This window comes from Aedes aegypti, chromosome 1 (assembly GCF_002204515.2).
Source record: "Aedes aegypti strain LVP_AGWG chromosome 1, AaegL5.0 Primary Assembly, whole genome shotgun sequence".
Classification (NCBI taxonomy): Eukaryota; Metazoa; Arthropoda; class Insecta; order Diptera; family Culicidae; genus Aedes; species Aedes aegypti.
Window position 1 is genome coordinate 88,542,326 of NC_035107.1, and position 15,496 is coordinate 88,557,821.

The 15,496-nt window shown below is 39.1% G+C and overlaps 2 protein-coding genes across 2 annotated transcripts in view; one reads left to right on the forward strand and one right to left on the reverse strand.

Moving 5' to 3' along the window:
• The first annotated feature begins 2,264 nt into the window (after positions 1-2,264).
• Positions 2,265-15,496, forward strand: part of LOC5575005 — a 118,996-nt gene continuing 105,764 nt past the window's right edge. The window contains exon 1 of the mRNA XM_021841832.1: positions 2,265-3,360. The gene's annotated coding sequence lies outside the window, so the exon portion shown is untranslated. The remainder of the gene's footprint in view (positions 3,361-15,496) is intronic.
• Positions 2,678-8,100, reverse strand: LOC110674272 (zinc finger BED domain-containing protein 5-like). The gene is made up of 3 exons (XM_021838546.1): positions 7,588-8,100; positions 2,785-2,882; positions 2,678-2,696 (listed from the first exon to the last, which is right to left on the reverse strand). Exons 1-3 carry the CDS (start codon positions 8,098-8,100, stop codon positions 2,678-2,680), a joined length of 630 nt encoding a protein of 209 aa, XP_021694238.1.

Sequence of the window (15,496 nt, forward strand, 5' to 3'; positions counted from 1 at the left end):
CTTTCCACCAGAAACCTTCTCATAGAAAATGGATCATCTTCACTCAGCAGTTTGAATATCTTCTCCCTAAAAATGGAATAGCTACTAGCAAAAATTTCTCTCAAAAACTGAAAAAGCTCAATCTAGCAGTTTGACAAGCTTCATCTAGAAGTTTGAAAAGCTTCTTCCAAGAGCTGGAAGAGCTTCTCCCAGAAGCTGGAAGAGCTTCTCCCTGAAGCTGGAAGAGCTACTCTCAGAGGTTGGAAGAGCTTCTCTCAGAAGCTGAAGAAGATGGAAGAGTTTTTTTTACAAGCTGGAAGAGCTTTTCCCAGAAGCTGGAGAAGCTTCCTACAAAGGCCTTAAGAGGTTTCGCCAAAAGCTGAAAACCCGGGACAGCTTCCACCAGAAGCTGAAAAAAATTCCGACAGAAGCTAGAAGAGCTTCCTTTAGAAGCTGGAAGAATTTTCGCCAGAAGCTGGAAGAGCTTCTCCCAGAAGCTGAAAAAGCTTCTCCCAAAAGCTGAAAGGCTTCTCCCAGAAGCTGGAAAAGCTTCTCCCGGAAGCAGGATGAGCTTCTGCCAGAAGCTATAAGAGCTTCTCCCAGAAGCTGGAAGAGTTTCTCCCAAAAGCTAGAAGTGCTTCTCCTAAAAGCTGGAAGAGTATCTCTCAAAAGCTGGAAGTGCTTCTCCCAGAAGCTGGGAGAGCTTCTCTTAGAAGCTGAAAGAGCTTCTCCCAAAAGCCAGAAACGCATCTTTCAACCTTCTCTCAGGAGTTTCCACCAAAAGCTGGAAGAGCTTACGCCAGAAGCTGCAAAAACTTTTCCCATAAGCTGGAAGAGCTTCTCCCAGAAACTGGAAAAGCTTCTCCCAGAAGCTGGAAAGATTCTCCTAGAATCTGGACGAGCTTCTCATGGATCCTGGATGAGCTTCTCCCTAAAGCTTGAAGAGTATCCGCCAAAAGCTTGAAGAGCTTCCGCCAAAAGCTTAAAGAGCTTTCGTCAAAAGCTTGAAGCCTTTCTGCCAGAAGGTGGAAGAGCTTCCGCTTGAAGCTGGAAGAGCTTCCGACAGAAGCTGGAAGAGTATCTCTCAGAAGTTGGAAGAGCTTCTCCCAGAAGCTGAAAGAGCTTCTCCCAGAAGCTGGAAGAGCTTGTCCCAGAAGTTTGAAGAACTTCTCTCAGAAGTTGGAAGAGCTTCTCCCAGAAGCTGAAAGAACTTCTCCCTGAAGTTGGAAGAGCTCCCGCCTTAAGCTTGAAGAATTTCCGCCAAAAGCTTAGAGAGCTTCTGCCAAAAGCTTGAAGAGCATCCACCAAAAGCTGGAAGACTTTCAGCCAGAAGCTGGAAGAGCTTCCGCCAGAAGCTGGAAGAGCTTCCACCAGAAGCTGGAAGAGCTTCCGACAGAAGCTGGAAGAGCTTCCGACAGAAGCTGTAAGAGCTTCTCTCAGGAGCTGGACGAGTTTCTCTCAGAAGTTGGAAGAGCTTCTCCCAGAAGCTGGAACGACTTCTCCCAGAAGCTGGAGGAGCGTTCACAGAAACTGGAAAAGCTTCTCTCAAAACTTGGTAAAGCTTTTCTCAGGAGCTGGAAGAGCATCCGCCAGAAGCTGGAAGAGCCTCCACCAAGGATTGTTATGGAGGACTACACAAAAGCTGATAGAACTTCCACAGAAGTTAAAAGAGCTGAATTGGATTAACTGTGTTAACTGAAAGATCTTTTTTCGAAGTCTGAATCGGATGCTCTTAATCGAAATATGCGAGTTTTATTTCTATTATTCAGGTTTCGTGTTGAAATATTTGCATAAAACGAGCTCACCCCTGAGCAGCTTACTTTTTCGTAATATTGAATAATAATGCGCATAATTCTCAATATAATCATTAAATTACGTGGAAATAAGCTTATATTAAAATTGTTTTGAATTTGCTCGAATCCTGTTAGTTGAAACTTCCAAACCATCAAAAACCCGACCACCCTAAACTCTAACCTCATGATCGAGCATTTCTTTCAAGGTCTTGCCGTTCTCTTTTCTTCTCTCGGATCGAAACCCCGGTCGCGGCCCACCGTGCATCAACTTTCTCGTCCCTACGATGATCACGACGATGATGATAATGATGATCGGTCAGCATCATCGCCACTCCACTCTCGCGTTTGCGTTCCGACTCTCGCGTGAAACGCGAGACGGTTCTCTCCACTCGACTCTCGGAGGTCCATCGGGGGCGATTGTTGCCAAGTGCAAGTTCAAGGAGAGATGTAACCATTCTTGGAGTTTTGTAAAGAAAGTTGGTTTCGTTTTGATTTCGTGGAGTTGGCACAAGAGAAAGAGCGTGAGAGAGATTTCAACGGGACCGTAAGAAACGATCGCTTTGGCCACGGTTCCGATGGTCTCGGCGCTATCAGGACCGATTATTCCGCAGTAACGTCTTTTCGGAGAAACACGTGCATGTCGTGTCCCGAAGCACCACTTGGAGAGGATTAAGGAAGGTGGTGACCGAAAACAAGTGCTCCAATTTGTGCCGCGCGTCCATATGCGTGTGGGAAGTGCAAGGAGAGAGGTGTGTTGAGCGTTGAGGCGCATTGACAAACGGGTTAGTCTGTGGCCACTACAGCAGGAGGTTGAAAGTAGGCAGTCGTGGATTTTGTCGGTTTTGGGATGTAGTGTGACAAGTTCAAGTTCATGTCGTTAAACGGTGTTGAAGACGAGTTACACATTACCGCAGCGGTCTAGTTCTGGAAAGAGGGAGAGTTGGCAAGAATTTCAGCGCCGTCACGGGAGAACCCAAGAATTGCAGCTGTGAGTGAGAAACCGTAAACTTACCTACTTTTTTCTGTCCTATGTGTAATGTAAAGATAGTGCACTTCGAGGAACAGCAGCAGAGCAAGTGAAGCGAAGAAAAGGAACAGCGCCGCAGCGGGCTACGAACGGAATAAAGGATAATTGGATTTAATAAATCATCGTTCATTGGATTCCCAAGTTTTCCCCAAATCCAGGAATACGAGTTTTGATCGAAGTTATTTTTTTCAGTTTCGGGGTTCATATATTGGTGTTTTGTTGTTCGCCAGACATTTGATACGCCGCCTTACGGTTTCCTGTAACAAAAGTGAATTTTGAGTTCAGAGGTTCGTCGCTTTATCGGCTCGAAAGGCCAAAACGTTTCACCGAAACGTGTGATCGGGAATATATCCAGCTGCAAACTTCATGGTGCTATTTACTGATACGCCTCAGTAGTGTGGTGAAGTGATCGCCGTAAGGTACAGCAAGTGCAAGGAATTTTTTCGTACCAAAAAGAGAAGATATTGCCCGGTGCAGGTGCTTGGCTTGACCAAAGGAGATACGTGGGCTGTGCGTTGACCTATAAGGCAACAAGTGGAATTTCGGATCTTTTCTGTACAGGTGAGTTTTGGTGGTGTGTGATGTAAAAAAGTTGTAAGCATTGAAGAATACTGATTGTTTATTTATTGCAAAATTAACTGAAGAAAAGCAGTAAAATTAAAATAACGATTAAAACAATAAAGTGTCAAAACTTAAGTGAATACCAAGGTAGAAACCAACTTAGAAAATTAAAATTACCATGAGAAAACAAAGCATACAAATCGTAAAGTATGTATCATCTTCCTTAGTCGAGTGGTTAGAGCCCGTGACTATAAAGCAAAGCCATGCTGAAGGTGTCTGGGTTCGATTTTCGATCGGTCCAGGATCTTTTCGTAATTTCCTTGACTTCCCTTGGGCATAGAGTATCGTCGTACCTGCCACACGATATACGAATGCGAAAATGGCAACTTTGGCAAAGAAAGCTCTCCTCAGTTGATAACTGTGGAAGTGCTCATTGAACACTAAGCTGAGAAGCCGGCTTTGTCACAGTGAGGACGTAATGCCAAGATGAAGAAGAAGAGGTATCATCTGTAAATGAATAAAAAAAATCATTTTCATAAACAATGGATAATTTCTACAGTATTATTTTCGAAAGTACACTTTGAGTTTGATTTCCTGCGAGACAAGCAAACAAACAACGGTTGGCATTGGTAAAAAAAGATTGGGTTCAATTTGAACGACCTAAGTACCTATTCGAATCCGCCTCCTCTAAGTTTTCGAACAAGAGATCAGTTCACTCAGGTCATTAATGTAGATAATGAAAATAAGTGATCCAGGTACGCTACCTTGCGGTACTCCGGATGGAATGCTGAAGTATCTTGATCTAATCGAGTTCACTTTTACAAAAGCGCTGTGTTCAGAAAGGTATGAATTATTATAGCGAAATGAGACCTTTGCTTAATAAAATTAGAATACAGAACTTCATTTTTTAACATTTTTCTAAAAGCAGAGATGGCAGTTAAAACTCTCATCGATTTCCAATCTAAATATCACATTTTTTCAAATCATTCATAAGAGAATCATTCGTTTGAAACGATGATCAAACTTGCTAAATATAGTCTATTACACCGATAATTTATAAAAAAATTAGAAATGTGTTTGGAAAATGCTTTTGGAAAAACAGTACATTCGGGGAAACATTTGATTCGGGGAAACTATTTTCTGGAAAAAATCCTTCGGGAAAAATTGTTTGGGGGAATTGGTTTTCGGGGAAATGTCGGACAATCTTCTTCAAATTCTCGGTGCTCCTAAGAAATCCACGGGTACGCGCTATGTCTCTGAGCATCTCGCTAGGAATCCACCGGATTTCGCCTTCAATTATCAGAAATCTGAATAGGATTCCGACAGGAAATGACATATAACCAAGAACTCACTAGGAATTCTGAGGGTATGGCTTAGTTCCTTAAGATTCCGCTGCGATATTGCTGACAATTCTGAAGTTTTCGGTGGAAATTTTCCGAAGTCTATTATTCCCAAGCTGGCAATCCACGAGTTCCTCAGGGAACTTGTTCAGAATCCTCAAAGTTTTGCCAGAAATATACTAGATATAATAAGTTACCCTCTAGAAAATCACAGAACTTCCTATAAATCTCAGGAGTTTACTTGATTTCCCCAGGTACCTTAAAGTGAAATCCATTAAGTCCGCTAGGAATCCTCAGATTTCTCTCAGTATCCTTAAAAATCCGCTGAAAAGGCCCAGAAACCCACTAGAAAAATCTAGGATCCTGAAAGAACTTTCCAGGATGCAGTTAAGAAACTCCTGGATCCAGCTAAGGGCGATCCTTGATTAAAATTCTCGATATGGTACTACGGGCGATTCAAATTTTAAAAATGTTTGAAATTCCATTCTTCCATATGTTCCTTACCCCCCTTACCATAAAAATAGTGTTCTGTGAAATTTTTAGCTTTCTAGGTGGTCATTTAAAGGTGGCCCAAAGACAAAGTAGGTTTATATGGAACATCGTAGTATACTAGTATGTATGAAACGTCGTAGTATACTCCAGCCAGAGCACCACTAGTATAGAAGACTATCCAACGTCTCGTAGAAAATCGATCATCATACAGAATCTTTAACAAAAAGTGAAAGTTGTTCAAAATTATCAACACAGATAGATCAGATAGTTGTTATTTAGAACAACTTACATTACTGTGTTACGATTATTTAGATTCATAACACCGTAATGTAACGGACATATTTTGTTTTACTGGCTCCTGTTTTGGCCCATCTTATTTTTCGCTTATTTCACGATATTTCTACAATATCATTTTCGCTCATGTTTTTGAAGAATTTGAAGTGACAAAATAAGCAACATAACTTGTTAGCCCAAAAAAAAAAACCGGTGAATCATTCATGTGTCCAGCTTTTGTCAAAATTATGGACTGTATGATGACACTTCTGAAATTAACTTGAATAACGCAATTTATTTTACGAAATTTAATGAAAGAGACTCGACTTTTTGCTCAATTTGTTTCTACTACTGCTTTATTATTTTACATATGCAATACATGTTATTTTACAATGATAAGAACTATGACCTGGAAAGCTGAGATAAAATTTGTGCTTTGTTCGAACGCTTTGTTTCAAATCTGAAGAAAAGCAGGTTTTATTGGTGTATCTACTGGCAGGCTGAAGAGGGCTGGTCACACATAATGGATACCTGAAGAAAGACACTGGATTTCCGTTTGAGATACTATGGTACATTAATAGCTTTATGAAACGTGGTGAATACATGACCAACTCGAAGTAAATAAGCTGGTACGGCAGCCCTACAAGTTGCTGTGATTAAAAATAAAACGTCTACGAAGATGGTGTTTTCGACTGTGGCCGTGTGAAACTGATCTGTTATTTTTAAATGTTTGAAGCAAACGGTATTCAAAAATGTTGCCAAAAACCAAAATCCATTTTGTTGCCAGAAACTAATCCATTTTGTTGCCAAAATCAGGGGTGCCAAATATGGAGTATGCCAAAGACGGAATCCCACTGTACAAGGCAATCCATGAGACTGCTGCGATCAATTGATTTTTGGTTTACCATGGACCGATGCGCGAGTTCATTATCTGACATTTGAGTGGTGCCGTGTTATTTATGTGACCATGGAAACCAGTGAATTCGACACCGCTCAAACGTCAAATAGTGAACTCATGCACATATCCATAAGCCAGCGGTTCCCAAACTTTGTGATAATGTGGCGCCCCCTTTGCAATTTTCTGGACGTGGCGCGGCGCACCAGTATAAATAATAGATATAATGAATTATCTTATGAAAAATTATATTTATTATCAATTTTACAGTACATTTCATTTTGTTACAACAATACAACAACCAAATGAAATCTTGAAATATTATCGGAATTCAAAGAGTTAATGCGAAGGGTGAACTTGCTTCTCTTTACACAACTTATCTAGATTCGGCGTTATCTTCGAAATTGCGACACGAATTTCCTTCTCGATATCGAGTTTTGAACGATACTTTGTTTTTATAACCGCCACCGTTGAAAATCCTGTTTCACAGAGATATGATGTTGCGAAAGGAACAAGAACGCGCAGAGCTAGTGTACTTATTAGTGGGTATTCTTTGGTCGTCTTGCTCCAAAATTCAACAAGTGGCAAGGATTGAAATCTAAATTTTGCATTAGAATCAGTAGACAAATCCACAAACTGTTCTGCTTCTTGGACAGTGAAGAATTCTGGAACCTTGTCGATGAATGGATTTCTCACCCAGTTCATGTGACGTGTCTCGTTTTCCGGAAAATATCAGTCCAAAGCCAAAGATAGTTTGGTCAAACAGTCTTGAAAAACGCTCTTGAGGATTTTTGGCAATGCTATTTGATTATCTTTCAAGAAATTATTGAGCTGCGAGAAACATGTGTAATCTTCCTTTGTCGTATAGTTTTTCCACAGTTTAAGTTTTTTCTTGAAAGCAGCAATCTTGTCAGAAAGCTGCAAAATATGGGACTCTCTTCCTTGCAACGACTGGTTCAAAATATTTGGCTTTTCAAACAAATCAGTGAGAAAACCTATTTTAGACAAAAATTCTTGATCGTTGAACTTTGAAGCACATGGATGCTTCTCGTCAACCAAGAATGCATAAATTTCATTTTTGAGCTCAAATACTCTCCACAATGAATTTCTAAATGAGAGCCAACGAGCGCTGCTATAGAAAAGCAAACTAGAATGATCGGCTCCCATGTCGTCACATAATTTAGCAAAAATTCTAGCTTTCATTGGACGAGTCTTCACATAGTTTACCACTTTAACAACTGTTTCAACAACATCGCTCATGTCTTTGCTGAGACTTTCTGCTGCCAATGCTTCTCGATGAATAATGCAATGAGTCCATAGAGCATTAGGAGCTTTGTTGCGAATCCGTGCTTGTAATCCTTGAAAACGACCAGACATGGCACGAGCTCCATCCGTGCAATTTTTCCACGGAATTTCGTGCTCATCCATGTAAGAATCAACGATGTCAAATAATTCCTGCCCAGAGGTCCCTCCGGTAATCGGCTTGCAGAACATCAGGTTTTCCCAGAAGTTGGCTTCGTGGATAAATTGCACGTAACAGATCAGATGTGCGTCCTTGCTATTGTCCGTAGCTTCATCCAGTTGCAGAGCATTTTCTTTGACTTTCAGTAGATCAACAAGCTGATAGTTGATATCTTCGGCCATATCATCGATTCTGCGACAAATCGTGTTGTTTGAAACCGGTACCTTCAGTAGTTGCTGACTTGCTTGTTCTCCGATCATAATTGACACAAGATCCATTGCGGCAGGTAAGATTAATTCTTCTGCAATTGTGTGATGTTTCTTACACTGCGCAATTCGATACGCCACTTTTTTTTATCTATTTCATTTATTTGGGGCTCAATCGCGTTTAACGCTCTACGGAGCCGAAACTCATTTTTTGTACTTTTACAATTTATTTACTTTTTAGTACCAAAATTAGTAAGGGATGGAGCCAGGGTACTCGTAGCAACTCGAGGTTAGTGGTCACAATTTTTGAAGGAAGGACATGGTAGGGATTGGGATCAGGGTTCTCTGCTGCTCATCCGGGAGGTATATTGTGGTAGCTCGATTAACGTATCATGGCGTTGGTACCAAATTCATGCCGGTCTTCGTCTGCCGGATGGCCAGGATCCTCAATCCAACACAAAAGGGACAACACACAAAAAATCACAAAAAATCTGGAGAAGAGAACACAAGAGAATTAAACTTTTATACAAGACAGGCGAAGGAAATCGTAAATTGCGACCATATAAATGAAATCGCGGGTGCCCAACACATCTCTAACTGAAACATAGGGTTGTCTACCTCGGGCCACAAAGGTATCCAAAAGTTGCGCTCTGGAGGCGTCCATATCCGGGCACTGCCAAACTACGTGGTCGATGTCATCATAACCGGAACCACACCTATTAAAAACATTGCTCAGCGCGAGGTTAATTCTGTGTAGATGTGCATCTAGCGAGTAATGGTTGGACATAAGTCTTGACATCACGCGAATGAAATCTCGACTTACGTCCAAACCTTTCCACCAGGCTCGCAAGGAAACTCTAGGAATTATGGAATGTAACCAGATACGCCACTTTGTAAGATGCCAACAATACGTTACTATTCACGTGAGTTTGTCTCGAAAATGAAGCTTGCTGAAGTTTGTTCTCACACATTTTCAGATGGAAGTAATCTATGTCTTTGTTGACCAAATTTGGATGCTGAGTTTCCAAATGTCGCTTTAATTTACTCGGAAGCATAGATTCAACCGACAGGCACACAACACATTGCGGACGATCCTCACCATTTACTTCCCTATGCGTAAATACAAATTCAAGATAGCTGTCGTCATACTTTCGCATCTTAGCTTTTCTTTTTTTGTCTTGCTTCTTGGTATCTTCATCCTGTTCAACATCTTTGGAATGTTTTGGAATCAGGAATCGCATCATGGTTGAGCTGAAAGATATCACATAATATTTTATGTAAAATATAATCTTTGACGATTGCTGTGCTACTTACAAGTTTGTTTTTCGTTAATGTTCACTCAAAACACCAGAAAACAAAAGCAAGTAAAGCGATTTAAATTTAGTTTGACTCGTGAGCTGTCAACATCAACATGAAATCGTTTGTAATTATGCTCTCACTTTCTCTTGCATCTTATGTGGCATGCACACTCTAAACATTATTCAAACATTGCATGCGCTAATAATCACAAATCCAGCTATTAGGACGAGCTTCAAACATAAGTACACTGCTAAAGTATCAGGAAATATAGGCAAATCTTTTAGAAATTGAGTTGTTAAGTTTTGAAGAATTAAAGTTAGTTCACAAAAACATAATTAGGTGTGAAGAGAACTATTTTTATCGTGAACACTTTTAAACGTTAGGAAACAACAAATGCCACCCGACCGTTCTCTAAAAACACTCCTGTAGTTGACGAGTTAGTAGAGAGATACTTTCTCATACCGCTCACAAAACCTAATAGAAAAATACAATTCTCGCATAACATGTGATCTCGCCCTAAAAGCCATTGGTAACCGATTGTGTGGCTCCTTGTTTCTAAGCAAATTAATGGACCAGGATGAAAACTTTCACCACTAAGAGACATCTTTTCTTCATCGTAGCATTGTTGAATAACGTGTAAATCATTTCGTTTACTCGGTAATAACAAGCTACACATTCGGTTACCAATGGCATCTAGAGTGAGATCACAAATTATGCGAGAATTGTAACTTTAACTAATGCGTTTGCTTTAGAGTGTTCATAATCGAAAGCGATCAGTGAATTAAAGTTTCCTTCGATCTTTATGAGATTATTTTCATGTCAGTTAATAATTTACACGCGGCGCACCTGGCAAAGTTCTGCGGCGCACCACAGTTTGGGAAGTACTGATAAGCTTTTGACGATTCGCGATCAGAGTGACCATTCGATTACCTACTAAGAAAAATGTGTTAGCATGTTTTATTCCCTTTCTTTTGCCTCACAAACAGAACGAATAGGGTAGAAGCACTGGTTTTGGCCATACGCCTGTTGTAGCAATAGGGGATTATACACCGTTTTACGTAAGCAATCAGCATGAAACCTTTTGTGTTCAGTAGATCACATTCATATGATAGAGCTTTCATTTATTCGTCCAAATTGATTCAAAACATAAGAAAAACAATTCATTTTCCTTATAATTTTAACTCCCATACAGCTAATTTGGCCAGGGCACTCCTAATTTGGCCACTCTCATGAGAAATCAATGCAATTGGCCAATTTAGGAACCGAAGTTAAATCTCTGGCTGAAACTGGTTCCGTTGGCCTATATTGACCAACAGGATTTTCAAAGCTAAAACATGGTTTTAGCTCAGTGTTGATATTTTACGCACATAATATGGAATGAAGGCTTACATTTGACATATTTGTAGTATAAATATGGCTTCCCATTTAATTTTTATTGATATTTTCTCTTAGGCTGGCCAAAACCGGTACTTTTACCCTATCGAGAAACACAAAACTGCCGATTGAATGTCGTCTGACACGATGACATTAGCTTAAATCATAAGTTTTGCATATAATTCAGACATATCGAATCATAAACAACAATAATAGTTTGATCTTGTCTCTTATGTCGGATATTTCACATATAAGGCTAGTTTGCTACTGACAAGAAAAGGAATCGCTTAGCTCGATGCGTGGAAAATTGCTTCCAAGAAATGGTCCAGAAAAGCACATTTTTCTGATCACAGTACGCAGTTGAGAAGAGATGTCATTTCAAAGGGAGCTCTTTGTAGGGAATTTATTGACCCTTTCAGTCAAGGAATTTCTTTCCTTTTCTTGAGCAGAACAGCATACTTAGCTATACAGTAAAAGCAGCACATAGTACGAAACATGACAGAAACAAACTTAATTCGTTTCTTAGCAAAGCTTTCGTTTCTTAACAAAGCATCACCCGCCCCCGCAGGAGCAAGCGACACGGCCAAAGGATCAACTACTACTTTTGTGCTTATGCTCAAGCTCATTCAGTCTCAAAAGTTATCGAAAAACTTATTAATTTATGGTATTATCGAATGTAGGGACCAAATTTAACTGCGGGTTTTACCTCGATCGCGCATTCTATATTTATATCATAAATCTATCGTTACATGAAGATGGGTATGAAGTTGAGCATAACAAAAATAACGTTACAAATAGAAAAAGTTAATATGACCAAAACAAAACGAGGGAACGTTTATAGCCTACCAAAATTTTCAAAAGTTATTTGCATTGATTGAAAGCAAATTGTTCTTAAAATATATATTTTTTCTATTTTATCTTAAAACACTTTTATTGATATAACCGATTGCCATGGTTTGTCAAAACCTGTCAGTGATACCAGCCGAATTGAACACTAGCGAAATGTGTGCAAAAAATGTCAGTTTGACAAGTCGCGCCAAGGAATTCCAAGAATTTACTCTCCTTCCTTCTCCTCGAACCGGTGTTTCTCCATCATCTCCACAATCAACCGAGGCAGCAGCATCTCTTCGGTATACCTACCTGCCTACCCACATATACGGTTTTCCAATCATTCACTGGAGCTTATGTCCACAGTCCTACCCCTGCCGCGCAAACATCCGGCGACGACGACATCAACGCATCCATCCATCCATACGCGCGATCAACTTTGGTTCAGGTTCAGATGAGTGTAGGGTAAAATGGTTCAAAATGGCACTTTAAGTTTTGAACTGTACAATTTGTAGTTGCTACGACGTGATTGATCAGAACAATCGAATTTGCACAGAGATTCAATAAATGGGGCTTGAAAAGCTTATCATTCTCAATGTGCACAAATCGAGAGCTCAAAATTTTAAAAACCTATAATGGCGCCGGCTACGTCCTTACGATCAACGGGAAAGGGAAGGAATGTTAGTTGTACCACCATTGCTATTAGAGACGAGTATTCCTCTGCATCTCCACAGCTGTCATGGAGAGGATATTGGGTTAGTGGGATGAGGTAAGAACCAAGCGTAAAAACTTACAACTTAGACAAACAAGTTGAAGATGATTAAATTCCTGAGAGAGAGCCGCAACTCTTAGATAAACATATTGTATTGCATTATTTTGTAAAGAATCTTTCTAGGAGTTAGTTGGTAAGGAATCCTTCTAGGAGTGATTCAATGAGTCGATCCATTTCATCCCATCAGTGCGTATTGGGCCATGTCCCCCTGTGAGCCAAAGATCAGGTCAAACCAGCAGCAGTCTTAAAAAGTGTAGGTAATCACAAAAGAGTGGCGAGGAACCTGTTTTGACAGATTTATGTACGCGGGCGCGTTCGTCGTCGGTTTCGAGAAAGCCGTAAAAGAGGAACTGGCCTATCTCCTGCTCGGACATGGTTTTGACCGTCGTCGTCGTAAAAGTTGCGCATACTTGTCGCACTTTTCTTTTTGCCAACCGCGCACGAACGTGTGACAGTCTCCTGCCATATGCGATCATAATCTCTGGCCCACATGATTGACTGCTGCTGCCGTCGATGAAATTCTGGGTTAGATTTGATGTTTTTTTTCGCTCCGGTTGAAACGCCGTCTCGCGTTGTTTTCTCGAAACCGGTACACGCTATACATTTTGTGCGTTGCTTGTCATCGACGAACATGCCCAACTGTCAAAATTTGACCCCGACGCTGACTGCCCCAATACTGACTGCCCGGCCCCAATGTGAATCCATTCCCACACTTCCCAGCTAGGCTGACCGGAGATGATCTGGTTGGAAGGAGACCCGTACCGTCTTTTAGATGTCGTTGCTAATTAAATCCACTTGTCACACACAACCCACCGCCGGCCAAACCGGGTGCAGCACAGTGGTTCGATTTGCTTTAGCAAGCGGTCATATGGAATCATACCATGCTAAACAATGACGGAAACAATATAACTCAGGCGAATGGATTATAAAAAAAAACCTAGAAATCTCTTATGAAAATTCGCTACAAGAATTCGGGTTGAAATACATAAATTTTTTCTTATGAAACTATAATTTTTAAGACAAAAAAGTTTTCCCGCATCCTGGAATAGAACGAATAACCTTGCGATCGATAGACTCATACGTATACCACACGCTTATCGACGCATTGATTTGGTGAGATGCTAAAAAGATACATAAAGCGTTTCAAATCTTGATAGTCCAGTTCACTGCGTGTACTATCAGATATTGCCAAATCAATTAGGGTAAATGATGGCTTCGGCACTCTGAGGGTATTTTCGGCAGCACTAGCTTATCGTCCTTGTTAAAATCTATCTACGGAACAAGAGTTACCTTCAATGTACTCAATATATTCCTTGAACTATAATCTTCCATGTAGACCTCATCTTTCACAAAAATATTATATAACATGGGTTTTATCATTGAATGAAATAAATGGTTTCGAAATTATCGTCATTCGTGAGCTGCCGAATAAAACAACACAAGAACAGCTTAAGAAAAACTCACCACTTTGAAAGGTTCAATTCTCCGCTCCAATACCAATTTGTCACAAAAGCTATGCACCGATTACTCATACACTATTAAACTTTTGATTTGTCTATGAAGCACTCGAAAATACTGAATTTTTATGCTTCAAATCACAAATTAAAATAATTGCACTTTGCTTTTGTCGGCAGTAACTTTTTATTACGGGAATAGGTTTCCAGAAAACCATATTCAATCGCGGTGTATTTATTATTCACAATTTTAATTCATTGAAAAAATCGAACACAACTAATTAATTCATTGAAATTAGGCAACAAAGCATGCATTAGTAATAATTGAGCCTTTCAATACTTTCCTTATCTGAAGATTGTAGTGCATAGACTTCAATACACTGAGAAACATATAAAATATACGTCTTTCAATAGGTTAACTATTTTGGCAACATTCATGTTGTTCTACAGGCAATCAGAGGATGATGTATTTGTGTCAAATCATAAGGGAATTGATTCGCAAAGGGCCTTTTCTGATTTTCTTATACACTGAGAATAATATGAACGCAAAAAATATGTAAAAATAGCCTGTAGCATTTTCAATTTCGCGTTACCTCTTAGAGATTTTTTGCGCATAGACACTAGGAGCTGAAAAATAGGCCGCAATTTTTCAAAAGTTCTCAAAACCAAAACTCGTGTGCTCTTATGAATTCAAACCATATAAGAAGAGAAACCTCAAAGTTTGAGCCAAAAATATTAAGATTTAGGGGTGGCGCAAGCGTCTTGAAGGTAAATTTTCAAGTTATAAAAAATGGCCTTGAGTGAAGTCACCATAACTTCGGTTATTTCTAACCAATTTTGAAACTTTTAGCATCAATATTTTCAAAGTTAAATTTATGAAAACTTTGTAGAAAATCAAATTTGTCTTAAATCGAAACAAGTCTTTGTTAAAAGTAGTTTTCTCGCAATTTTTCTTCACTTTACTGAATAATTCATGTTTGTTTGACCATAACTTCATGAATACTCAACCGATTTCAAATATTTGTGCATACATGTTTTTGAAGCAAAAAATATTTGTTTTCATACTGTTAATACAACACATTTTTCTAAAAAATGGTTTTGGCTTAGTTTTGTAACAAAAACTACCCAAAACATGATTTTTAAAAGAAAAAATCGAACTTCTTTGGATTCTTTAAGTTTTTTCGCTAAAAAATAAATTTTTCCTATAAAACTTGTGTTTATAATTCGTTTTGTTTTAATTACGAGTTGAATAGTGCTTATAATTTTTAATATGAGCAAAAATATAATTCTTTCAAAATTATTTCAAAATTGTGGCAAGTCCTTTTCAAAGGTTTAACAAATGAGGAAAACCAATTTCAGCTTTAAAAATATTATTTATCTGATAATAATTAAAAAAAAACTTGCGTTTTTCGTTAAAAAACAATTTTTTGCTGCAGTTTTTGTTGAATAACTTGGTCAAAACATTTTTTAAGTGAAATTTGGCGTGTGAACAGTTTGAAAACAATTAAGTATGCTTCTAAACAATGCAAAAAGATTTTGAATCGGTTGAGTATTTATGAAGTTATGGATAGATATTTTTTTAGTAAAATGAGGAGACACTTGGAGTGAACTAGGTACTTTTTATTGAAACTAGTTTTGATTTTACACAAATTTGTATTTCTTACAAAGTTTTCATTAACTTAATTAAAAAAAAGTGCTGAAAGTTCCAAAATTGGTTATAAATTACCGAAGTTATGGTGAC